This window comes from Leptosomus discolor, chromosome 5 (assembly GCF_034619465.1).
Source record: "Leptosomus discolor isolate bLepDis1 chromosome 5, bLepDis1.hap2, whole genome shotgun sequence".
Classification (NCBI taxonomy): Eukaryota; Metazoa; Chordata; class Aves; order Leptosomiformes; family Leptosomidae; genus Leptosomus; species Leptosomus discolor.
The window spans coordinates 26,084,272-26,110,581 of NC_141395.1; the positions used below are offsets into that span (position 1 = coordinate 26,084,272).

At 37.2% G+C, this 26,310-nt stretch overlaps 2 protein-coding genes across 2 annotated transcripts; one reads left to right on the forward strand and one right to left on the reverse strand.

Annotated features, from left to right (window-relative positions):
* Positions 1-11,783: 11,783 nt before the first annotated feature.
* Positions 11,784-19,339, forward strand: PJVK (pejvakin). The gene is made up of 6 exons (XM_009958971.1): positions 11,784-11,994; positions 14,248-14,443; positions 15,982-16,123; positions 16,840-16,957; positions 17,586-17,690; positions 19,038-19,339. Exons 1-6 carry the CDS (start codon positions 11,784-11,786, stop codon positions 19,337-19,339), a joined length of 1,074 nt encoding a protein of 357 aa, XP_009957273.1.
* Positions 19,340-21,171: 1,832 nt separating this feature from the next.
* On the reverse strand, positions 21,172-26,150 carry FKBP7 (FKBP prolyl isomerase 7). Its single transcript, XM_009958969.2, has 4 exons — positions 25,939-26,150; positions 24,166-24,317; positions 21,729-21,862; positions 21,172-21,419 (listed from the first exon to the last, which is right to left on the reverse strand). The coding sequence occupies exons 1-4, from the start codon at positions 26,148-26,150 to the stop codon at positions 21,258-21,260; spliced, it is 660 nt and encodes a 219-aa protein (XP_009957271.2). The 3' UTR covers positions 21,172-21,257.
* Between the last annotated feature and the right edge of the window lie 160 nt (positions 26,151-26,310).

The window sequence follows — 26,310 nt, forward strand, 5'->3', positions numbered from 1 at the left end:
TAAAACCCAAGCTCATACAGTAGTTAATGTTGAATGCAGTCATGCATCTTTTGGCCACATGATTCAGGGAGGTGGTAGTTGGAGGGAATAGTAAACAAAAGAAATTAATTTAATTAAGACTTTATTCCAGTGATGTAGGTGGTATATACAATACCCATAATACCAACTCCAACTGAGGGAGGTCCTACAGCTTCTGGTAGGAAACAAACGTGAACTTGGCTGTGCTATAGTTTATGTTCTGCTCTAAAACGTAACAAAAGATGTCACCTGTTTCCTTCGGGCTAAGCCAGATTTACCAGGATATTGTGTTCAAAAAATCACACACGCAGTTCTAGATTTTGAGGAAACATGATGCTCTTTTACCTGTTGCAATGTAATTGGATAATGCATGTACAAATGACTTGTTTAGCCTGCCAATGAATGTTGCTAATGCCTTACCAAAAAAAAAAAAAGCGTATTTTTTGTATTTTTTTTCCTCAGAGGCAAATCCAAACAATGCTAGATTTGGGAAACTGTTTACTGAAAAGCATTTTCTAATAGATCTCTGAAGAAGTGCAATTGTATAATTATTATTGTTCAGTGCATACAGTACATTGTCTCCATCACTCTGTACACTGCTGCTATTAGTGCTTGTTCTAATAAATCTCAATGTACGCTGTTTAAACTGCTGTCATCTGTGTTCTGATTTATTAACCTAAGAAACATTTTAGAACGTGGTTCTGGAATGAACTGTTTGTAGCTGGTTCAGTGAACTGACTATTAATTGTGAAATTCTTAATATATATTGTACAGATTGATTTTGGAAAGGTGGGTGATAGTGGCAGCAATGGCACTGAAACAGAGGCTTCTCACTAGCATCATCCTGTTGCTTTCTAACCTTTATCCACTGCAGGATTATTTTTACAAAACTTTTCCCATGTGATTCTCTGTGCAGTTCTTTTAAATCTGGCAGGAGCTACCAACTGCAGTCTCAAAGAAGATAATTTTCTTTTTGGCAGTTCCTGGTTTTATCTGCATGCTACAGCTGGTAAGAGCCTTTTGCTGCTTTTTTTTTTCACTTCAGCTTGCTCTTAATGATTAAAGGGAGCTTGCAGTCTGTTTCTCAAGTTTTGTGAGAGGGTGTAGAGAAAATGCTTCCTGATGAATAGAATTGAATAAAGAGGTATGGAAAAAAAAAAAAAAAAGTAAATTGACACCCACACCTTCTGACATCTTGGAAAAATAGCAGCATGTGGGATGTTTCCATTATGTGTTCTTCAGCCCTTAAATCAAATACATTTTATTTAAAATGAAAGCATAAAAGAAAACAAGAATTTGGTTGGGAGGAGAAATTAAGGTTTTTGTTGTTTCTTGGCATTGTAAAAAGAACAAGTGTTCAAACAGTCTGGAATGCTGCCTGAGTGGAAGCAACAGCAAAGGAAGGGAAAACACTTTTTTCATGAATAGCAATGCTTGCTTTCTTGTGTCAGAGTGCACATCTGATCTCATCCAAACAGATGCTCTGATCCAGGTTGTACACCGGGAGCTTATTCCTTGTTGATTTTTCAAGTGAAATTCAGCTCCGGTTTCACATTTGTGTAGTTGGGATCCTTACTTTGCCTCTGAATGCTTTGCAAAACAAATATAACACTTTTCAATGACCGTTGCTCAGCAAAATTATTGTACGTAAGTGAAGAGTGAAAAGCTGTAAGTCATTACTTAACTGATTAAAAAACCCAACACAACAAACATTGGGGAATAGATTAGAGTGCAAGAGGCCTGTAAGGCAGCACTACCAGTCTGACATCTAGTTCAGGCATAAAAACTATTACTTAAGTATGGATGTAAATTTTATATTTAAATTTAATGTACCCAAGAGACAGATGATACTTCTTAACCACAAGCATGTAGGCGCTGTGGTATCATGAAGTGAGACAGTGTGGGAAGCTATTGGGAAGATTGCATCCTGACTCAGCTAAAGGAGTTGCCCACAGAAAGCTCTTCCAAGTTTCATTGCTGGTACAGAAATCTGTTCTGATGTGATGATACACAGCATTTTTACCCAGACAACATATTAAGCCACATGATTCTCCAAGTCCTTATTGACTTACCAAATATTTAAGTTGGTCTAAATGTTAAAAACCACAAGTATGCAGTATTGACAGTTCCTTCACCTGAATATGTAAAATTATTTTTCAAGTCAGTAACTATTGCTAAATCAGTTTAAAAGAAACTAAGCTGAAATATCATTCAAAACAAATGAGGTACTGTGAGCTAGCTGAGGAGATACTCTATAGTTTATTTTGACTGAATGATAAGTCTGATTTTATTCAAGGCCAGTAAATAAAATGTCTTCTGTTTAGATTGTGCTTTTTATTTCTGAAAACTATGTGTTAGATGCAGAGTAGCTAAGACACAGGCTAAGTTGTATATCCCATATCTATATCCCAAGTGCATATTAATAATGGTAAATTTAAAAGAATTCAGGATGAGTTAATAAAGTATGCATAAACGCATTACAGACTTGAATCTGGTGTGAAGATGTGTTTTACCTGTGATTAGATTACATTAGATTACATGGAAAAGTTCCGAAGTAAAATTAAATATATAGTTGCTTTTCTCACTGATGACTGGCTATATTTCCTTCAGCAAAGCAATGAAACTAATTACTAGCTCAAATTTCATGACTGCCTCTTCTTGAGCAGGTTTTTTGACAAGTCAGTGGAGGGAAAAAGTATAATTAAACATTTCCAAAAGGTTACACTTGTTGGACTGCAAGTGGACTATAAGTTCTGGTAAGGACATTGAATTATTTTTTTTAACTGATTAAATTTAAGGAGTAGATTGTCTTCTGTGTTTCTCTTTGAGTAAGTTATTTTTGAGGGCCTGGCATTACATTTTGCAGTCAGAGAAGTTGAGGTGATATAGCACAGGGGCACATCCATTCTTCAATTCTAGTTCAAGAGCTGTTTTCACTTAAATGCTGATCAGCCAACCCAGTACAACAGTGTTAGTCTCCTTTTTGTGTTTGGTGACAAGAATTTTTTTATGTCACCTGCCTGTTAAAATGTTTAGTATCTGGAAACTGTTTGAGTGATTTCTCATTTTATGCCTACACATGTGAAAAAAAATTAGGAAATTAGATTAGGAACTATTATTGTAGCATGAAAATAAACGGCCTGAAAAAGCGTAGAGGTGATTATGAAAAAGAATACTGAATTCTTGCGTGCCCTACAGACACCTACTACATTTTGTCTGTGTCCAAAGATCTGAGAGTACTTTATGATACTAGTCAGTTCTTGCAGTATCCTGCTCAGGGAAGTGATATATTACCACAGCCGCATACAGTAGGTTTCATAGACTGAGGTTAATTGCCCAGTATCACAGAACAGCGAGTGGCAATGCCAAAATAGATCCAGTTCAAGCCTGCTGCTCAGATTAAAACATAAGGAGAAGCAGCAAGGAACAAGATATGTCTACTACTGAGGGAAGATTTGTATAGAGATAACTGTACCAGTGACCATCAGACAGATTAGCATGGACAATGTGAATTACATCCTTTGTTTTGTAGTCTGTCCTCAGACATAGTTGCACAGCAGCAGCTACAGTTCTGCATCCTCATACAGGATGCGCAAGCCCACAAAGTTGTCCTCTAACACAGACACACCCACTCAGAGATGCTGGGAAAAAGGAGTTGGCCATTCGGGCAGTGTCTGCCAAAGGAAAGGCAGCATTAAACCTACTTTGGGTCACACTGGCTTGTTTGTTTCCAGATTTGTCTTCAGAAGCTAATAACGCTAGATGATGAAAGTAGCTTCATTGTGTGCAGTAATGTTTATGTAGCAAATGACCACTTCTTTTGGCCAAAAGATGTGCCCATTTCTCATAGGTAGTAAGTTTAAATGCTAATATACTATTTTGGCATATCTCTCCCTGGAGTACTGCTTTTGCATTTCTCATTAGTAAATATTTCACAGCTAGCACATCCATCTGTCCATTAAAAATACTGCCAATAATATTAGGGCAAATACAAAGAAGCAAAAGCTGGGTTTCATACACTTTAGCCAGTGATCTTGGCTTGGATGGGCATACGCTTTGCTGGGTGAAAAACTGGTTGGATGGCTGAGTCCAGAGAGTTGTGGTCAATGGAGTAAAATCCAGTTGGCAGCCAGTCACGAGGGGTGTTCCCCAGGGCTTAGTACTGGGGCCACTCCTGTTTAACATCATTATCAATGATTTGGACGAGGGGATGGAGTGCGCCCTTAGTAAGTTTGCAGATGACACCAAGCTGGGTGGAAGTGTCGATCTGCTTGAGGGTAGGGAAGCTCTATGGAGGGATCTAGATAGTCTGGATTGCTGGGCCAAGGCCAATTCCATGAGTTTCAGTAAGACCAAGTGCCGGGTCCTGCACTTCGATCACAACAACCCCCAGCAGCACTACAGGCTTGGGGAGGAGTGGCTGGAGTGCTGCCAGACAGAGGCAGACCTGGGAGTTTGATTGACAGCTGGCTGAACATGAGCCAGCAGTGTGCTCAGGTGGCCAAGAAGGCCAATGGCATCCTGGCCTGTATCAGGAATAATGTTGTCAGGAGGAGTAGGGAGGTGATCATGCCCCTGTACTTCGCTTTGGTGAGGCCGCACCTTGAGTACTGTGTCCAGTTTTGGGCCCTTCTGTACAAGAAGGACATTGAGGTGCTGGAGAGGGTACAGAGGCGGGTTACCAAGGTAGTGAAGGATTTGGAGCATGTCTCGTATGAGGAACGGCTTGAGGGATCTGGGGCTGTTTAGCCTGGAGAAGAGAAGGCTGAGGGGAGACCTTATCACTCTCTACAGCTACCTGAAAGGAAGTTGTAGTGAGGTGGGGGTTGGTCTGTTCTTGCAAGCAACAAGCGATAGAACAAGGGGAAATGGCCTTAAGCTGCACCAGGGGAGGTTCAGGCTGGCTATTAGGAAGAATTTCTTTACTGAAAGGGTTGTCAGGCATTGGAACAGCCTGCCCAGGGAGGTGGTGGAGTCACCATCCCTGGAGGTGTTTAAGAGACAGGTAGATGTTGTACTTAGGGACATGGTTTAGTGGTTCATAGAGCTAGGATAAAGGTTGGACTCAATGGTCTTGAAAATCTCTTCCAACTGAAACTGTTCTATGATTCTGTATCAGATGGACACATGACCCACAGACTAGGCTGCACATCTGTGAACAAAGGTCTGAAACCTGAAAGGTAAGTCTGTGGAATAGCATATAAAACTATCACCAGAACGTATGCTCCTTAATCTCTTTTGTGTTTTCTTTTCATCATTAACATGACTCTAGTGAGAAGGCAGTGAAGTGGTACAAAGGAGCCAACTGTGCAATACGTTCCCTTTTCATCAAGTCAACAGATGATGCCCTTATAAAGGTGAAAGGGTGATGATGTCAACAAAAAGCCATAGAGAAGCCAGTTGAACTCCACATCTTGTAGCCTTTCATTGATGTAATGCTTACAGTACAGTGCAGCTTTTAATACTTTGATTGCTGGGCAAGTGTCATGCTATAATACAGCACCTCCTGGCAGGAGATCTACCTTTTATGTGTACTGTGGCACAGACTATGAATATGTATTATCACAGTCTATTCTGTGGCAGAGAATAGAAGGAGGTTCCAGATACCTGTATAGAAAAGGACAACAGTGTTTCCTGCACCATTTAATTTTTTTTTCCAAATCCATTCTAATTGGTGAAGAGACAGTTCACACACCAAAGTCCCATATAAATAAAACATAAAAGTCCATTAAAATACTTACATCTAGAAGCTTCTTATTAAAATTTTCTCTTGAGACTACAGATAGTGGTGGAATATTCAAAAAGATCTGGCTCCACAATAAGTAAAATATTCTTTAAATGTAGGGAACTGAAAACATGTTAGGACTAGGCTTCTGATGAGTTGCTTCCTTGAATTTCTGAGTTCTCTAATTTTGATGCAGTCTATTTATCCTGCTGCCCAGAGAGGTTTCCTTAGGGAACCAACTCAGTTTTAGATACACAAGAAATGAGTACATTTTTTTTCTGCTTTACCAAATTGAGAGCTTAATGAAGTAAGTCTACGCAAAATTAAAATATTGCCATAGCTAATTTAATTATTCCCCTGTATTGCAGAATTAAAATAGCATTTGTGAACTCATTTAAAATTTTCACTGCCCTTGAACTATATAATAAAGAAATCCAACATGGAAGTATCTCTGATGAAGCTAAGTCTGCTGATAAGTCTTCATTATTTAAATTACTTTTCTTCCCAAAACAGTCTGTAAATACCATAATGCTTTGTCAGGAGCAATCACTGCAAGCATTATACCAAGTGACCCCAGTACCCCACCCCTGCTAGACCAGGAGTTCAGCATGACAGTGGTACTGTCTTCATACTTGGGAGCTCTGAACTCATGCTATGTCATGGTATTAAACTGGCTAGTTTTACTTATACAAGAGAATCTCTAGACAAGCTCCACCTTGGGAAAAAAAAAAAAAAAAGTGAAGTGCTGTGAAAACCACTTAGGTAGTAAAAAAAAAAAAAGGCATATATGTAATAAGGAATGTATTTTGTCTCATAAACTGTTATTTTTGTTACTTCCTGAAATATAACAGGATCTGTATTGCACAGATCCTTGCTTTCTAGGGAAATACTCATGCCATCTGCTGGAAAGTTACGGAATGTAGCAAGTAACTTTTTCCCTAGAATCTTATTTTGCTGGGTTTTAGGTGTTGAGTTCTTGCACTTGTTCTTTTTTAAAGATCTGTTGGTAAATGTAATATAGTTCAAAGGAATTTAAGTCAGGTGATCTGGTAACTAACAGCACCTTTTTGTACACTAAGAAGGTATTGAATTACCGGTGTAATTTGTTACCAATTACATGGGCTTAACCCTTTCAAGTGAAAGACCAACTCATTTTATCCAGTCAGTTAACACTTAAGACTTTTCTTCTCTCAACTGACTAGTTAATCATACTAATTTTATTATATGGTTGAGTTTGACACGAAACAAATTAAAATCAGATCAGTTCATGTGGGTTACAGAAACTTCAGAATCATCTGCAGATAATTCTAGATTTCTGGACTAAAATTGGTGAGATGATTCCATATATGCAGTTCCTTGGGCAATCCTCTAGCTTGCATACACCTTAGGACAGCGTATAAATGCATATTTAGACACCCCATAATTCCAGGTATCCAACATTCCTGCAGAGATAATGTAGGATAACTATCTAATAATAAAACAAAAATAATTATGGAGTTAGCTAATAACTACAAAAAGCATTTTGCATCCTCAAAGGTTCTGTAGAAAGCAGGACTGTCCTCAAGATTTCACTATTAAATAATCTCCAGGTTCATATCAATATAATATAAGGAAAAAAATACAGTATTTAAGCATCAAAATTCTCAGCTATATATAGCTGATATTTACCTGCTCTGTTACAACTCCGTGGTTAAGATCCATTCTGAAGAAACAGAACTCATCTTGAGTACGAAGTAAACCATCTTGCTACTCAACTTCTATACTGAGTATTTTCAACTTGTTTCCTCTTGTAAATCCCATTTTCTTAATTTCAGGGTAACATCAATATTTGATCTTCTGTAAGCTCAGCTGGTAGTGCCTCTTCTTCCTGCAAAAGGAATCCAATAATCAGTTTCAGGTGTCCATCCAGCTAAGGCAGCTGTGGTCATGAGATCACAGAAAAATACTTAACCGTTTCCAAGATAATCCTGTGCTTGTTTTATAAAACTTGCAAGAAAACAAGTATCAGTGCAAAATCTTATTGAGTTGATCGACATATGCAAGGCATGGGTTTCGGTCAGAAATTAAGATTCTTTGTTGAAAGAAATCCAGTACTATATATTTGTACAGTATATTTTCCAAATATAGAAACATGGTCTGCATGGACAGAATCTTTTCTTTATATCAATTTACAATTTCTATCCTATGTTTGTATTGGAAAAGAATTTCTCAAAGTAGGCAAGTTTATTACATGCATTATTTTAGTAGCTAATTATAATGTTAACTGGGCTGATTGTTTAGAGCATTGACATTATTGCAGAATGCATTAGCTTTCTGATACCACTTTTAGTCCTAGCCTTAACAAGGCTTTAAAATATTATCAGTAACCTTGTGCCCCTAAAAATTTGCCATAAAACTTGACTAAATAATTATCTGTTGACGCTAACAAGCTTTTTTATAAATTTATTAAGCTGCAGTATAAAATGGGAATTGCACTTCAATATTTCAATATGTAGACTTTAATACTATTACACTGTGAATACTTGGAACACATAAAGTGAATACTAAGAATCTGATAAATATGTGCATTAATAAATATAATATTCAGATTCATTTAAGATAGATTGAGGAAAAGAGGCAATGATGATAATGCATTAGGAACTACTAATGGAAACTAAGTGTATGAACAAGTTTTGAAGCTGTTAAGTTCTGTTTTGACAAAATAAATACCAGCTTCTAGAAATATTGCTGTTCTGCAAGTTACTGAAAACTGTCTTATATGGAAACTGAGAGTCATGCTAAAGTGAATGTTCAGGAAGTCTCCATGCCTTCTGAATTGCCTTTTTTTTTTTTTTTTTTTTTTTTTTAGAGGAAGAGAAGTTAGACCCAACTCCATCAAAGCATTTAATTCTTTTCTGTCTGTAAGCATCTCTTTCAGTAATTAGTGTATAGTTACCAAAACTCATCAGTCCTTTATTATTACAGTCACCATTATTATTTCAGCAATAACTGAGTAGAAAAATAAGTATTGTAAATAGTCATTCTGGTGTCTGAAAAGAGTGATTTTGGTAGAGGCAAAGGCTACAGAAACATGTTACACAGAGGCACAATGAAGGGCAAAGACTGTTTCACATAATGCCCCAAACATTAACTGCAGTACTACTGCAGTCCAAAAATCAGCTCACAGAAGCTGTATGGTCTTACTTATGTTAGCCATACAGTCGTAAATCATGCTGTTGTGTTTAAGAATAATGGAGAAGGTTTTTTTATGTGTTAATCCAGGTGAAGATATAGCAACGGAACTGCAGGACACAGAGCTGAATAAGCTACCTTGAAACTGCTCCACATGTTGAGGCTTGTGAAGTCTTTCAGTCTGCTGAGCACGGACAACTCAAACAGAAGCAGGACAGAGGGTGGTAGGTAGGAGCAGAAAGCAGAGTTAAGCTAGAGTTAGAGGGACAGGAAAATCAAGTAAAAACCTTATAAAAGTAGAGCATTATATCCTTACATCACTTCATATTTTTTCTTGCACAGATTTCAACTATAGGTGAACCTTATCTGCAGGTGAATCAGCAATTGAGGTTTCTGCCAGAAAGAGTCTTTATTTATTTATTAATTTGCAAGTGTTGGAGGGTATAATTAGAGAGGGAAGGGCTAACATAGAGAAAGTGTGTTCTCATGATTAAGAAAATGGGGAAACTGGAGGAGAGATTTTGTCTCTGACACCAACAAGTTTGTATGTGATTCAGAAGGGCTCACTTAAGAACAAAGGTCATCGTAGATGGATACATAGGGATACGGAAGGTTACAGCTCTGGCACTCCCCAGAGGCCTTGGACTCGCATGTGAGCAAAGATTTTCATCTGCACAACTTGGTCAGATGAGGCAAGATTTTATTCAAGTGCTGACTCAGCCATAACGTACGCACAACAGGATTTTCATTTATTGGTTGCCTAAAATGAGACTGCAGAAATGCTGAAAGTTCATAACTACACCTGTGTGCCAAGTACAAGAACACCTAGTACTGGGGGGGAAAAAAAAAAGTAATCTTAGGTTTTTTCACTTGGATGCACAAAATTAGTGAATGTTTTCTGAACATGGCAATGTTAATGTAGTTGCACTCCTGTTCTCTGGCCTGTGGCATGAGGGTGATAGAAACAGCTGCTGCAGCGTTTATCGTGGATTATAGGGTGTTAGCGTAATGGGAGTACCATGTGAACATACCAAATGAAACTATTAGTTATCAAAATTAGTGCTCGGATCAGACTGAGTTATGATCTATGACAACATACTAAGCAGGAGAAATAGAAATGCATGTTAAATATACAGTGCCACCTGAGCTTAACCTGTAGAAAAAAAATAGTATCCTGTCAAACAGTTATAAGACATATACAAGATAAATCTAAATCAAGATTGAATGGGCAGTTTTAATTTGAGAATTTCCTTAGCTTTTCCTTCCCTTTAAAATGTTTTAAGTTCTGTTAATGTGGTTTTGAGTAAATATGTACAGGGGTTTTTTTGTTAGTGCAGTGTAATGTGAATTACAGTCAGATTGAATCACAGCATTTCACGTGATTTCAGTTCAAAGTCTCTATATAACCAACTTTGATTTTTCAGCACCCTCTAGAGTAAGGAGCAAGCTCTGGCAGTCTTTCATCTCAGATAGCTGAGGTAATATACGCCTCTTTTTTCCTTTTTGTTGAACTTGTGATACAGTAAACATTTAAAAATAGTTATGGAAATATTGGAAATAACTATATTGAAACATGTTAAATTATTAAATAAGTGATCATGTTATTAAAACACTCCTTTAAATGCTTTCACGTGAAAACCCTACTTCAGGAAAAAAGCCAACCAAACAAAACCTTTTACCTGGCAACCAGGGAAAATATCCATATTAAGTGTAGCTTTATGAGCCTGTGGCTGATGTTTTACCTACTGTAGCTGCAAAAGGCATGTCTGGAAGATGTGCTACAAGTCTTAGCAGTTGCATGCTCACCACTCTTGCAAGACAATCAAGTCTCTCTGCCAGCTGAACAGTTGTTATTTAGATGGGTCAGCTCCTGCTGCTCGCTCACAGATCCTCCACGGTCTCTACTGACTCTCCCTTTACATTTGTGTATCTTTTCACATTGGTGTTTTCCCTCTTGAATCCTTGAGCTGTTCCTTAACCCTACATCAAAAAATCTCACTTCTGTCTGCAGTTTTACTTTTATTATTTTGTGTCGTTCTCACAATTTAGCATATTTCTTGGTAGTCTGAGCCAAATACATGCAGCTGGCCTATCTCAAAACTAGCCCTTGGGTCACAGACAGATGAGTCCATAGGTGAGGAATACCATATAATGAAAGCCCACTGCTGTTTCCCCCCAGCCATCTTATGCTTTGGCCCAGATGTTTCTGAAGACCCCCACACCACTTACTCCCCAGCTGAGCTTTTACAGGTAGGTTATGCAACTGCTGCTGAAAGGCAATACCCTCTTCAGCAGACCTGCCAGCTTTCACAAATGTGTAATGCAGGCGGTCTCCTGGAGTGCATCTGGGATGCTTTGTTGGTTGCTGGTAAAACACTAGAATTCAGCTGCAGCAAGGACCCAATGAACAGTAATACCTCATTAACTCCTAATGGGAAGCTGAGGGTTGCAGAAGTTACTGTCTTCTGTTTCTAAGATTGTAAATTTTGTTTTCAAACAGTGGCATTAAACTGCCAAGAAAGGGCAACCATTTCCCTATCAGTTTACACTGGTAATTCATTATTCATCATACAGAATTAGAGAGCTCAACTGAAGGTCTTTGAGAGAAGTCTGGAGCAATACACCATAGGAGCTGGGTAGCTAAGATGCTGTTGATTCTTTCCAAGCAAAATATAATTTGATCTAAAAAAACCCCAGTTTGACAGTTTGTGTTGTTTGGGGATTTTTTGTTTGTTTGTTGGTTTGGTTTTTTTTAAAGCATGGTAATCTGTTTGAAAGAACATTGTAAAAAGAATTGAACATGGGCTTCACATCTGGAAGTTACACTTGATACAGAGCTTTTTGTTATTGTCATTACTAATGTCATAATATGTTTGCTGCTGCAACCAAAAACTTTGTTAAACAGGTTGGTGATGGAGGAAGACTAGTTCCAGTGCCCAGTCTTAGTGAAGCTGATAAATACCAACCTCTAAGCCTTGTGATTAAGAAAAGAAAATGTTTGCTTTCAAAAAAATCTAAATTTGCTTCAACACCTTTCACATTAAAAGACATTCTTCAAGGGGAGAAAGAAATTTCTGCAGGTAAGATTTCTACCTTTCTTCAAAGCAGAAAAATGCATGTTTTCTAGTAAATATAGAACAGTAGACATAGTTTAAACTATGCAAGTAATATGATGGTTCTTTAGTACATGTGTAATAAAATTTGTCTTGCTTAATCATGTAATTAATATTTAAGAAAAAAGTACAAGTCAAACTGGTTAAAAAAAAAAAGATTTAAAAAAGGGCTTTTTGGAATAAGTGAACCCCCCCCCAGTCAATTATACTAAACAGCCATGATATTTTCTGAACTAACATGAAACAAATTCAGTTGTCTCGTTTTTTCACAAATCACAGCAGATCCCTGATAGAAGTATTGATGTATGTTGACGAATTGCTACTTAAAATTTGTTTTTAATAGTAATCTTTCTCTGTATACTCTTTTTTAACTATGTAAGAACGGCCTCAGTTCTGCAGCTGTTCTGTGTTAGTAATTCCTGGTGTTGAACTGGGCTGTGCATGGGCAGAAACATTTGACAACTATCTGACTGAAGTAATTTGATTTCTGTAAGATTTTTTCCCCATTTGTAATCTTTTTTTTTGTGTATTTAAAGAGCTTAAGTGTGTTTTAAATTGCCTTTGCTATGCAATATCAGAAAGTTTTGAGGGGATTCTGAGAATTAAAATGTGCAAATTTGAACTATACTGCCTACATTTTCCTGTACTTTCCTTTGAAAAGTCTGTGTAATTCATATCTACATGCTGTGTTTTCTCAAAACAGTTTCATTGTTTTACTTTCTTTTGAAAAAAGGTCAATTTTGACAAAAGCATTGATCACATCATTAATTGCACAACAATTGCATTAACTGAAAACTCTACTAAGACAAATGAGAATAAGACAGAAGTATCAGCTGACCCCACAAAGGGGTGATTCCAGGACACAAGCATGATGAAAATAGATTAAAATCCCACTAATCCTGCTAGTTTTACATTCAGGGCAAGTAAGCTGGCTTGTCCAGAATTAAAAAAAACCTTGAAAAATCTCATTGAAAAGTCTGAGAAAAAGGTTGCAAAATCCCATTAAAGTGTCTCACAAAACCTTAATAGTCTTTTCTGTAAAGGTTAGGTGTCATGTGCAGAAGGTATTGTCCTTTAATGTAAGTAAAGAACTTTGTAATTGCATTTCCTTTTTTATGTGACAAATATGAGCATTTGCAATCTTTTAGCATTGTGAAAAATAGATTTTTTTTTTTAAAAAAATAGACAAACAGGATTCATACTAGGTGACTTTATAATGTTACTTTATCTTAAAAGCTTCAATGGATTTAAGAAAAAAAAAAAAAAAAGAGTAAAACCCAGATTCTCAAATGAATTTGGATGCCTTTGGATGCCTAATTCCTGTGTTCTACCTGCTCTATTCTTTTTAATTTGGCAACCAATGTGTTCTAATATGTTTCTGTTAGTATGATGGAAATGTATTTAAGGTTCTAAAGAAAGCATTGTAAAATGGTTTTGGCACCTACCCTTTTATTGTACAATAAATAGATGCAAATTTTCAGGTAAGCCAGAATTAATGTTTTCCTTCGAGGTAAACTGGCATAGTCCCTGGATTCTTTGGGCTACGTGAAAGTGTTTCTAATAGCGACGTATGAGATAGAAGTTAATGTTACTGGCACACCCATGTGTCATTCACGTATTGCAAAAATGAAGAAATGTTACGTTCGTTGTACTGTGTCTAGACAAAATTCAGAATTCACTAACATTATTGTACACACAATGGCTTTCATTTTGTTTCTGGTTTAAATATTGTGTGGCCTCTACTAAGTAATTTTGTGTTTCAAAGCCTCCATCATTAAAGCCAAAACATACTGCATGTCTAGTTTATACAAGTACCAAAAGCATACTTACAGGTAAAGTACTTTAGGGGAATAATGATAAGCACAGAAATGTAGAAATAGCCCTCATCACTGTTTCATGCCCAGGACATGTAATGTGCAGGAGCATGGGCACAACTCTGCCAGAGGGGCACAGAAATCCCTCAGACCCCTATGCACTTTCTTTCCATTACTCATCAGTAGTAACACCAATAAATAAGTGCTCAATGTAGCTCTGCATTTCATATCAAAATGGTTAAGCACAGTAGGAACAGTACCATTTATCATCTTCTTTATATTTATTCTCTTCTTTATTATATTAAAAATTAAAATAATTAAAATGTCCTGTTAGAAATATGCAATGCTGGGTAAAAATACTGTGTTCAGATTTTTCATCGCACAACCGTTATCTTCTTTTACTCAGGTGTCTCCTCTTACCAGTTGCTGAACTATGAAGACAAATCAGATGTTTCGCTCAATGGTAGAAGAGGAAATCAGATAGTGAACGATGTTGGTTTTGATGTTGCTGGATCAGATTCTGTTGCCTTTAAAGCTTCATTTGGCATAGTGACCAAACATGAAGTTGAAGTACCAACGTTACTAAAAGAACTTACTACAAGGTTATACTATATGTTTTGTTTTCTGGTTCCATAATTATATTTCATATAGATAGGTTGAACCTCTGAAATGGTTAGGTTTTGATTATTTTTAGCCAATGAATAGCAGTCACCATCTGATATTTTCCAAGAGTCTCACTGGTATTAGACACATGACCTTCTGTATAACACAGACTGAATTAATTCTTGTTTGAATTACAGCGCATCTTTCATCTTTTCATTTCATTTTTTTCCAGAGAGGAAGAATCCATCCAAGGTCATATCTATGTTATTCCATACTATTCAAAATTTGAAATGTACTTTAAATGACATTACCCAAATTCGGGTTTCAGAAGTTGGATTTATTTGCCTTTGTCTGATGAACTAAAGCACCATATGTATTATTGCCAATGTAGGTACTTCAAGGTTTTATGAGGTTATTACACGCCCTTTTCTTTGAAAAGCAGAGTAGGTTTATCCACTGCAGTTTTTCGTAACCTTCTGTGGCTCTAAATGTAGTCACCATTTTTCCAACATCCTTATTGAGCTGTGGACACTGAAACAGAATTTGAGCGGTGGACAGGAACTGAACTTGGTGTTCGTGTAGTGCTGGCACAAATGCCAAATACATAGAAATATAATGTGACTAATTCTAGGTGTAATTCTCTAGTTTACATTTCAAAGATTATCCCTTGGCCACAATGTCATCCCAGTGAACCAGTGTTGCATCCCAGTAAATTATTTTCTATGTATGATGTGAAATTCGGTATTTTCAAATATATATTGTTTCGTTGTAGTTTTTTGCCAAGCAGTGTGTGTCATATTGTATCTGTAACCTCTCTTGTTCTGTACTACCTCTTTGCAGTTTATTTGTAATCTCCAAACATTATCATTAATAATTGGGGGTGGGGTAGGGGAAGAGGTCCTAGTCTCCTGCTAAAAATATTCAGTGTCATAGGACCAAGAGTCAATGCCTGTAGAAATTCTCCTACAAACACATTTTCTTCATAATAGTCCATCTCTGTAATTGATTTTTTTTTCAGTTATAGTTGACACTTATCAGTTAACCAGTTTTTAATCCATTGAATGTATGCCAGCTTGTATAGGCATCATTTAGGCTTCTGACCAAAACATTCCATCATCATAAGCCTTACAGAAGCTCAAAGGTAGAGCATTACAGCTATTGCTTTTACTATCTATTTTCCATAAATTTTGACCGACTGCCATTAGTTGTATGACTTAAAAAAATTATTAATTAGGGTGTGTTGACAGGTCCTTACTGTCACTAAGAACAGTGTCAGGTGGACAGACTTGGACTTTTCCATATTGTCCCACATATCCTCTCTAACACTTGTACATTACTGGCTTTCTTTGAATCATTTAGTGCCCCTGTTTCCCAAACACTAAAATCGATATTAAATTTCCAGAGACCTCCTCGGTCAGTGGTTTTACCGCTATGAGACAGAAGTTATGGTGATTTATTACTAATTCTAATTCTATTAGCTACTTTGTAAATTCCTAATAATCTCTGAGTTTCCTTCCTGCCTCCCTCTTGATTTTAGAAAGATAAACTTTGATCATTGTCTAGTCCATCAATCAAGAAAAAGTAGGATGGAAATTTTGTGCGTGGTCGTGGAAAGTATTAGAACAACAAGGCAGTGCTCCTTAACTGTCCATACTGGAATGCGTGGAGAGACAATGAGGGTAACTATGTTTGACAAAGTTCTGTAACTTAAATGAACAACACAAAAAAGCTCATTTTTGTAAATGTTATGGTTGGATTTAATTGCTTTTTTGCTGATGAGAGCTCAGAAAAAAATTGAAGTGAATCAATATTATTGCACTGATGTAAACCGAACTAAATGTTTGTCTTTTGTTAGTATTGAGTATGTGACTGAGGGATGGGATGTACGTGAAAGGGTGGCTAGGCAACGAGCCATTGCTTTGGGTGAAGGCTTGGCAAAAATGTGGAATTTACTACTTCTTAGTTTGAGTCTCCAATAAACGTATAACCTATCTTTCATTATTACATTCATCTTCTACAACATATTGGAACTTCAGGTTGTTGTTATTTCAAGGGTCGGCATCTTCCTGTCTTATGTTCTTCCTCCCTCTCCCTTTCTCTCTTCAGTGCTTCAGTAATTGAACCTACAAATCTTCTGAGGCTTGCCCGTTACTAGTATTTATAAATAATTCAGATCATTTTCAATGAGTGATGCAAGTTAAGTTACTATCTCTGTATCAAACTTTATTAAAATGTAAAGTTGTTAATATAAAATTCTTTAGTTGTGAAATTTGATCTTCAATTTCAAAGCTTCCTCCTGGCATTACAATGTTCAATATATACAGTTAGGATATTTTTTTTTTTTTTCCATTTCAATTTGTAACTTTTTTTCTTTTGATGTTTTTCTAAATTATAGTTTCACATTATTGAAGATCAGAATTATAAAGGGCGGGACAAAGCCATTGTTTTTCCAGCACATACAACTATTGCTTTTAGTGTATTTGAACTCTATATTCATTTGGATGGTAATTTTGGTAAGTGGTGTGCATTATTGTCATTACTGCTATTATTTATAACAGTCTGAGATTTTAAAACAGTTTTCTTGCTCTTGATACACATAAGCATTGATTCCATACAATGCTATGCTTTGATTTTATGCACATAAGTAGTCTGACTTTCTAGGGGAAACGATTCTTGAAAAAAGATAAACAAGGCAGGTACTAGAAAATAGTCTGTCGTGGAAACATTTTTTAAAAGTTAAGCATGATCTTGTAATTTTTCTTACATCCCATAGTTGCATGGAACAAAAAAATCACCTCCTTGTATTTCTAGCCTGTAAGGAACAGGCTTATGAGACCATCTGATCAGTTTTGCATAAAATAGTCATGTAAAAAGACCCAAGTAAAGAAGAAAGTGTGCAGAATTTCTAAACTAAGCTAACATTTTTTTTTTCTGTTGAGGATTTCAGTCTGATACATCATTACCGTATGTGGTGTATCAGTATATGTAGACTTGTATTAAAAAGTAGTACAAGCCATTAAAAATATTAGCAAAGCTGAATTTAATCACTGCAAACTTTAGAGATTAGGAAGCATATTAAACCCTGTTGTGCAATTATTGCTTTTGGATTTTGTTCTAAAAATTTATTTTTAATTTTTACAGAACTCTGTGTGACTCCAGTTTCAAAAGGAGGATTTGAAAAAGAGAAATCTGGATCATCTTCACTGATCAAATTAAGGAGGTTAAAGAGTAATCTGTTTCATCGAAGTATGACCTTTGATATTTATATCCAAATGTCTTAGTTAATGCATGAAGAATGTAGTTCTGTTTCTTTAATTTGTGTGCAAGACGAACATTTAAAGAAGGAAATTTTGATGGAAAGTGTACCTCAATTTCTTGTATATTGAAATGACTGTAAAGTTACTAAAATCTGTATTTGAGAATTTACTCTTTCACAAGTAACAAAATTACGGTATTGCTGTTATTAAAACTGAAGATCTTAAAATAAAAATTTATGGCTGATGATAAACTGGAATGGAGTAATTATACAATTAACTTCAGTTGACACTAAGCCTATTTCATATGTTTCCATTTACAGCTAGTGTTATGCAATACAAGTTATAATGTATAAATAATATTTCAAGGCAAACTTTAAATATCAAACAATATTAATTTAAATATTGGAATGTACTCTAGGCTGTAAGTTCACATGGCAGAGACATGGGCAAGATATCACCATATACCATCTTTTGTTGTTCTGGTGTGAACACAACATCCAACAAAATGGAGTATCAATGTATGTAGCTATATTTTCTTCAGAACAATATCCTAGGCTTTTAACACTCCTTGGTCTAAGCATTTTGGAAATCTGCAAATCTGCGTGTGAAGATAAATGTTGAGCAGTAAACACGTCCTTCTAAAGGCTGCTCTGTGTAGATGTCCCTGCTCCACTGTATCCCGTTCTTGACCAAAGGGCTTTTATGGACAAAGCCTTCAGTGCTGCTCTAGTCCACAACAAGGGAATAAATCTTCAGTGGGTATGCTGTTTCTCAGTAGCTGTAGCTGACTAAAACTTTGTCATCCAATCTAAAATAATCAGTCATGAAGAGAGAGGAAAAAGGTAGGTAGTTCCAAAAGTGATTTCTTCCTGGGGTGTCTGGATGCTCAGCAATCTCTAGGAGGTCAACATAGAGTCCTCCAAATTTTCTAAACCTTTTAAATATTCGTGGCTTTTTTGTAAACACTGCAAAACAATTTACAGTTTTTAGAAAATAAAACTAGAAATGCAAAAGTAAACAGGAAAGTACGCATCTGTGATTCAGTTTGGTACCAATTTTTAAAAAGCTTGCCTAATGCCTATCTTTCAGGTGCATTTCTAAAAATATAATTATATAGGCCATATACAAAAATTTCTGGCTTTTTTCAGTGCCTTTTGTGAAATTAAAGAAAAATTTTTATCGCACAGGGCGTTTGATGGGAAGTAATCTACAACATGGCATGTTTAGAATGGTTTCATGAATCAGTTAGTTCCGTAATTAGATTGACAGACTGTTTTGTAAACAGTTCATAATGTAATAAATCATTGCTGCTATTTTTTTGTGTGTTCTTTTTCAGATAAAAGAGCAGTGGATACCCTTGCTAACTCTGATGCTTACTTGGAGGACCTTTTTACAGATTATTATGAAAAGGCTGCGAGCATGACTGATCTCTCTACAAGCTATCTCAGAGAAGGGTCTCATATCCGAATTAATTTACTTAATAACAACATCCCCAAAGGTCCCTGTGTCCTTTGTGGAATGGGAAGTTCTAAAAGGGAGACAGTCTACGGATGCCTAGAGTGCTCTTTTAATGGACAAAAGTACGTACGACTGCATGCTGTGCCCTGTTTTGACCTCTGGCATAAAAGAGTAAAGTAACTGAGCTAGGTAAGTGCCTGTTGTCGCAGCCATGGGCATAACTGTGCCACAAAGTTTTCAGAATTAGTACCTATGACTCAAATTGTTGAAATGCAAAATAGTGAAAGTGCAAAACATTTGATGACACTATTATCTTCAAATTATTTTCTTCACGGTCAATGACCTTTTACTTGAAAATGCCCCCGTGCATTCCCTGACATTGCTTTTCCTCTTTCTAGAAACTTCACCATTCATTATCACGATAATGCAAAAATGTACTTTTAAACTGATTTTTTCATAATGTTCATAATTTCAAAAATACATGCTGGAACTTAAATTAAGTTGTTTACACAAACTTGTTGTTAAACACCAAAATGGTGCCTTTATTTACACTGGCATATGATGGTAAGATGAGAATATTTGTTAATAATTTAGTGTTCTCATGAATGTTTCAATTGAAGTATCAGATTAAAAAACATGCTAAAACTTAGCTCAGTCTAATGTTTCATTTACAAAAGGGACCAAGTAAAACTAGGGATAGGTATTTCATATTAGGATGCCATTACCTCACATCAACAGTTTGTTTGGAGTACGAATAAGTACCAGCCGGTCCACCTTCTGCATTTGGATTTTAGGTCACAGCTGCACCTGACTTTATGTGTTCAGAAGAAAAATGCTTAGCAGAAAAGGTTTTGGAAGCTTATGAAAATAACAGAACTACATCCTTCCAACAAGACTTCAGAGGTGAAGGTCTTTAACCGGTAGACCTCAATCACAGAAACCTAAGTCTGTGTTGTTAAGAATATGAACACTAGAGAGCACTACAGAATTGTGTCCAGCACTGACTGGGAGTGCTGTTGGGTGGCATACCATTGAAGCTCTCCTCATGCTATTTTAAATTGGGAAAGCAATTAAGAGATGTTTTTTCTACCTTTTAGAATGATTTTAAGGATAACCCAGGTATGGAAGCTTTTTTACTTTTGCTGCCACTTTCACTGTGTACAGCTGATTGTTACATGCTGAAATGAATACAGCCATTGCTTTCACGTGGGAAGAGTATGTTACACAAGCGTTATGATGACATCTGCATGAACAGAACAATTAACTAGCCTGAAGTACTGTCTATTTATTAACTATTGCTACTTTGCATCTTTCCAAAGTGAGGGAAACCAGAATGATGCCCAAATAATTACTTAGGTTTATATAGAGTATCTCCCATCATCTTCCACTTCATCCAGGAAAATCATGATAGTGTAGATTTTTAACTTGGTGTTGCTGAATAAACTGGCTAATTTACTAATTTTACTAAATTAAAGTTTAAAATACCGCTTCTTCATGAACACCAAATTATTCATGATAATATTACATCAAAGAGATGATTTTAAGTTGCTTTTAAAACATTTGTGTTTTTATCCCGATGTTCCATAGACAGTGTTCATTTATTTTAAGGCCTTTTATAGTTAAATTTGCTGCAAATGGCAATTCCTCAAGAAGCTAGCCTAGAAGCCTGCAGAGGTTTAACAGAGTTACCTCCCTGAGATTCTGTTTTCCCCTTTTATTTTACAAGGGATTGAGAAGTATTCATCAGTTATGTTCTAACTATGTCAACAGGTACTGGAACCATTTTTGTGTGCTTGACAGAACAGAAATAATTATTTTCATCAGTATTTTACACAACAAGGAAGACTACTGAGCAATACTGTAGGTAATGACAGGATGCAGGAACCACTAATAATATATCATGGTGTTTTCCAATTTTATTTCTTTCTTCTGAAATATCTAACACATTTTATTAGTTGAGTGTTAAACCCCAGACTTTTACAGTCACCTTAAGAGATATAAAAAGATGCCACTATAAAAAAAACCCAAAAAATTCTGTAACAAAGTATCATTATTTAAAATTCAGTGTCCAGAAAACAACCAAAGATTTTTTAAGAACTTAGAGTTCATCATGCTGGTAGACATTGTACTCCTTTGCTGATATGAAACCATCTCCATCATGGTCATTCTTCTTAAATATATCAGCTAAGATTTCATCATGGACTGAGGGATGACGTTTTTTGCCATCTCTTGCAAATTCTTCTTTCAAATACTGGCTTATCTAGAAGAAAAGAAAAAAGTCCCACCATTGTGGCTTTTATGCCAATACTCAACAGCTATCTTCAAGGATACTCGGAGTATATATGTAAGTTATTGTGACTCCAGTGCAGACATGTCTGAAGTCCCAGCAAGTCTGAGACACACTAACGTATTAAACCAAATTTCAACGTTGCACAGTGTAGTTTGTGTAAGCATAGAGAAGCTTTACGCGATGAACTGCAGCAGAGGCAGCTTATGTGAAGATAACACTGATGCAACCACACCTATAGTTTTACAAATTATTTATTCCAAATTAGTTACATCATATTACCTCAAGTTCAGAGAGTTTCTTGTCACCATCCTTGTCTATTTGCTTAAATGCTTCAACACTGCGAGGTCCCTTGTTTACTGCATAAAGTTCAATCTCAAAGATCAATGTTGCATTGGGTGGAATCTTGCCCTGTGCTATGAATAAAAGGAAAAAAAAAGCGCGCATTTAAAGCAGACACTGTGGTCAGAGATCACACATATGACAAACTCACATGTAACGTGTCTTATTTTTTAATTACAAAAGGCTGTGTTAATACTCGGATTAAACTCTGAATTTAAATATTATACAGCTAGACAGGAAGATTGTTCAGATTGTGTTACATAAATGATTTTGAGAGAGATTTGCAAACAATATATTTTCCTGAAACAAAATTATATTGCTCATACCAATTCAGGTACTTTTAAAAATTAAGAGAAGGGTTTGTGTTACCATGAAAAACATGTATTTCTGAAGTTCTCACTCTTTTACATACTGTCATATGGTGGGGCTTATTGAGAGACTGATTCTAAGACATATGCCTTTATTAAATATCTGCACTCTGATTTAAAAGATTATAGTAATAGGCCAATGCTTGTATCTGTCTGAAGATTTTCTGGTTTTCTTCTGTCTGAAGAAACAAGAAGGCAAAATGAGGTTTTAACAACTTACTATGAATTATACCTATGGTTAAAGGACTTTATGTAAAATAGTGGTTAAAATATACATCTCATTAGAAAGAAGTAACAGAATGTAGGTCATCTGATTCACACACACAAAAAAAAAACCACCAACAAAAAAACCCCCAAAACCAAAACCTACTGGAATATTTTGTCTGGTCCCTGGAGGAAAAAAAAACATGTATGTTAGACTTCATTATTCCTTTGTCAAATCATTTTCTGATATCTGATGTAAAAACACCACTGCCTGTAAACAGGTCATTCTATGAAGCATCTGGCGAAAAAAAAGGAACTGAAGGGAGACAGTAACAAACTCATGAGGTCTGAAAGTAAAGCCAAAAAAGCATCAAGAAATCATGCAGTGTAAAATTAAAATGTAAACATGCAAGTTGCTTCTATTCATAGCCAGAGCCAGTGAGCATGACATTGTAGCCTCAGAATTTTCACAGAATTTTGAGCTTGTGCCTGTCCTTCATAAACTGAAGAAAAACTAAAGAATCTACTTTGTTTGTAAACAGAAGGTAAACAAAACTATTACTCACACTACTTATCTAAAATATCCATAGTAAAAATGACAGTTTTCAGAATTCAAAAGATTTTGACCTTACAAGCTGTAAAAATGTAGGTGTTTTAAATGTATCTTGAATATAAATCATGGTTTGTATACTACTTATGAAAGAAAGATACAATACTAGAATTCAGTGCCAGTAGTTCACAAATATACATACCAACAAAGGAAAGATATGTAAAGATTTAGAAAGCCACATGCATCTTTTCTAATTCAAGATTAGGCAGGCATCTTCTCCTGCATGCAGGAATACGCTGAGACAGAGGACAAGTATGCTGTAGGAAAATAATACTTTCTTGAAGTGCTACCTAGAACAAACAGTTGACACTAGTATTAGAGTTAAAGAACATACTCTTATTTGTGTCAGTGTTCTTCCTTGTTGTTGAGACTGACTTCTTATTAAACATTATGCTCAAGGGGAAAAATTTATTCCTAGTAAATTTCACTGGCTACAATGGAATTATATGAAAAACAAAACTGGTGCATAGAACTCTGACATACTATCACCAACAGACAATTATTATCGAGCAGGAGCTACCTTTTCACAGAAACTACTACACCAAAGTCAGAGCTGAACTTAAGTTACCTACAATTAAGAGTGATGAAATTCTGACTGGAACTTTTTTTTCCCCAAGTAGACTGCACCCTTAAGCATCATAAATTCAAATCAGATTTCATGCATTGTACTGTTGCAATTATTACGTGACATGATGATACTGTCCATTAACTATTCAGAATGTAAACAGTATTTTTAACAAATTATTTCTACTTAGATTAATTTGTGGCATGCACTGGATTACATTTCACTTTGCTCAGAACACGCAGAATGTCATTAAATGGCTAAGCAGGTAGGAGTCAAATAATAGAAACTAAACATGAGTAGAATATAATAGATTAAGACAAAAAAATGCTGATATGAATTATGAAGATCTTCCTTTTGCTGTCAATTTTTTGTATTATGGCAATACTTGGAAAAACACATCGGGTGCCATGTACTGAATTCTAAACGCAAACTGCAAGGCCTGGGTGTCTATGGTGAGGATGACTTAAACTGCAAAGGAATGAGCAGGATTAGGCTGCAGAGCTGCAGTCATCACCTTCAGAGCCTCCAAAAATAATGGAGCACCAATTTTTACAGTCATTTACAACATTATATGTTTGAAAGAGCAAAACAGAGGAAAGCCAAAGTTTAGGATGAAAACTTCTTTTTTACCATATCCTTGCTGTCCGTATGCTAATGACGGAGGAATGATGACTTTCCGTTTTTCTCCAGGACACATATTCATCATAGCAATGTCTAACCCTTTTATGACTTGTCCAACACCCAGAACGAACCATTTCGGATGACCTTCATTTTGTGTCCGACTATTAAAAAGAATTGTGAGTGGATAACAGTGAATTTATTTTTGTATCTAAAAATAACTTTAAATTAGCAGTCAGTAAAAACATACATTAGATTATTAGAGCACAAGAATGGTTGGAGTGCAAGAATATAAAGTACTAACACTATTTTTCTGCTACATTTATAATTAATTTAAGGTCAAATCTTGATGTGTAAGGGGCAACCTCCTTTTGAAATCAAAAAACCAAGTAAAAAACCTAATTTATTAAAAAAACATACATATACACTGTATGCCAGAAACAAGGTGCCACTGCAGGAAGGAGGAGTGCTGGGGCCAACTCACTGCTAGGAAGCGAAAATGTCTTCAGCAGTTCCCATCACCGTAGGATGGGATGGACAGAGCGTGCATGGGTGTACTGGAGCAACTGGGCAACGTTGACTACAGGACTGTATGCTCACTGACTGCTCTGTTCAGTTTAGATATTCAGTGATTGGGCCAGCTTCTGGTCAGAGGAGGTGTCCACTGTATGGGACCTACGCTGAATGGTGACTTTGCAGCATGTAGCAGAAAAGCCAGAGGGCAATATTTGTGTGCCAAAATCAGTCACTTCAACAGGCAAAAAAAGCAAGTAAAATGGTACTGTTAAATGTAGAATTATCCTCTATTGATTTTTTATTAAATTATACAAGTGGGAAGAACAAATCAAGATTTTGTAATAAACTAGGCCACCGTCTGTAAGATCTGTCCAAATATGGGTAAGGAATGAACCAGGTACCTGAAGGAAAGAAAAGACCCTTGTCCATAGTTCTGCACAGGCTGAGTCCTGCCCCACTAGTAGGATGCACCACCATTAAAAGCAAGGCACTGTAAAAATAAAGCTTTTGCACCACAGTTTCTGTGCAAAGCAAGCTGAACCAAGCTGAACCAGCCTGAAGATAGATGGATGGGACAATGTGAAAAAGCAAAAGCCTAAATGCTAATATTTGGGCAAAGAGGAAGGCAGCACAAATCAAGGAGGGAAGAAGTGGCAGAGAAGGGGCATAAAGACTGCAAACCAGTAGTGTAATGTGACCACCTTGCACAATGCCAACTATGTAGAAGTGCATACTACACTCAAGTTTCTGTCTGAAATAGTCAGTCTGCATCCCTACCTTCTCCAAACCTGAGTTTTTCTGCACAGATTACTGCACAGAATAGGGCAGATGGCAACATGGTGGGGTTTCTTTCTCTCTGCCAAAGGGGCTCTCCATGTGAGGTGTGGGCTACAGGCTCTCAGCGACCCTCCCAGTTGGTTCCCTTAGCTGGTGATGGCCACCAGTCTCAAGCGTGGCTTTAGCTTCCAGCTTACCTCAGCACCGGCCCCTGTTGGACCCTCGTTAAATCCTACATCCTTCCACGCTCGGCTGAGAAAAAAAATGAAGGCCGAGATGGGGGAAATTACTTATGCTAACGTGGTTAGTGCGGACCCCGAGCTGTGCCCACCACGCTGGGAGAGCATTGGGTCCCACGCACGCATGGCCCGCCATGCCCCCTCAGCCGGGCAAGCGGGACGCGCTGCTCCTGGGGCGGGCCGGCTGTGCCACGCACGCCGCCGAGCTGGGGCCTGCCTTCCCTTCCACCCACCCGGTGCCCTGGGCGCCTACCTGCAGTAAAACTTGGACCCGTCACTGGCCAGGAAACCGTCGTAGTGCGCGTTCAGCAGGTCCCCCTTCTTGCTCTTCGGGCTGCACTCCGCGGGGAGGTGCAGCACCTCTATTTTAACCTCCTGCTCCGCCGCCGCCGTGCCGCCTTCGGCCTGCGGCGGGGCCGCCAGCAGGGCCAGCGGCAGCAGGAGCAGGGTCAGTCCGCGGCCCATGTCGCTTCGAGGAGGCCGCCGGCGTGGCACTGTCCCCGCTGGGCGGAGGGGGCTGAGCCTGCGCCGCGGCGCTGCCTCAGCCTCCTCGGACGCGGGGACGGGCCCGGGCGCGGCAGCGGCGGGGCGGGCGGTTCCTCGGGACGGCCCCCTCCGGTCAGGA

Excerpts from the sequence above, each read along its gene's own strand:
- PJVK (XM_009958971.1), top strand. The coding sequence starts at position 11,784 with ATGTTTGCTGCTGCAACCAAAAACTTTGTTAAACAGGTTGGTGATGGA. Across the intron at positions 14,444-15,981 it reads CTAAAAGAACTTACTACAAG|AAAGATAAACTTTGATCATT; the intron begins GTTATACTATAT and ends TCTTGATTTTAG. Across the intron at positions 16,124-16,839 it reads TGCGTGGAGAGACAATGAGG|TTTCACATTATTGAAGATCA; the intron begins GTAACTATGTTT and ends TCTAAATTATAG.
- FKBP7 (XM_009958969.2), bottom strand. The coding sequence starts at position 26,150 with ATGGGCCGCGGACTGACCCTGCTCCTGCTGCCGCTGGCCCTGCTGGCG. Across the intron at positions 24,318-25,938 it reads GGGTCCAAGTTTTACTGCAG|TCGGACACAAAATGAAGGTC; the intron begins GTAGGCGCCCAG and ends TCTTTTTAATAG. Across the intron at positions 21,420-21,728 it reads AGAAACTCTCTGAACTTGAG|ATAAGCCAGTATTTGAAAGA; the intron begins GTAATATGATGT and ends CTTTTCTTCTAG.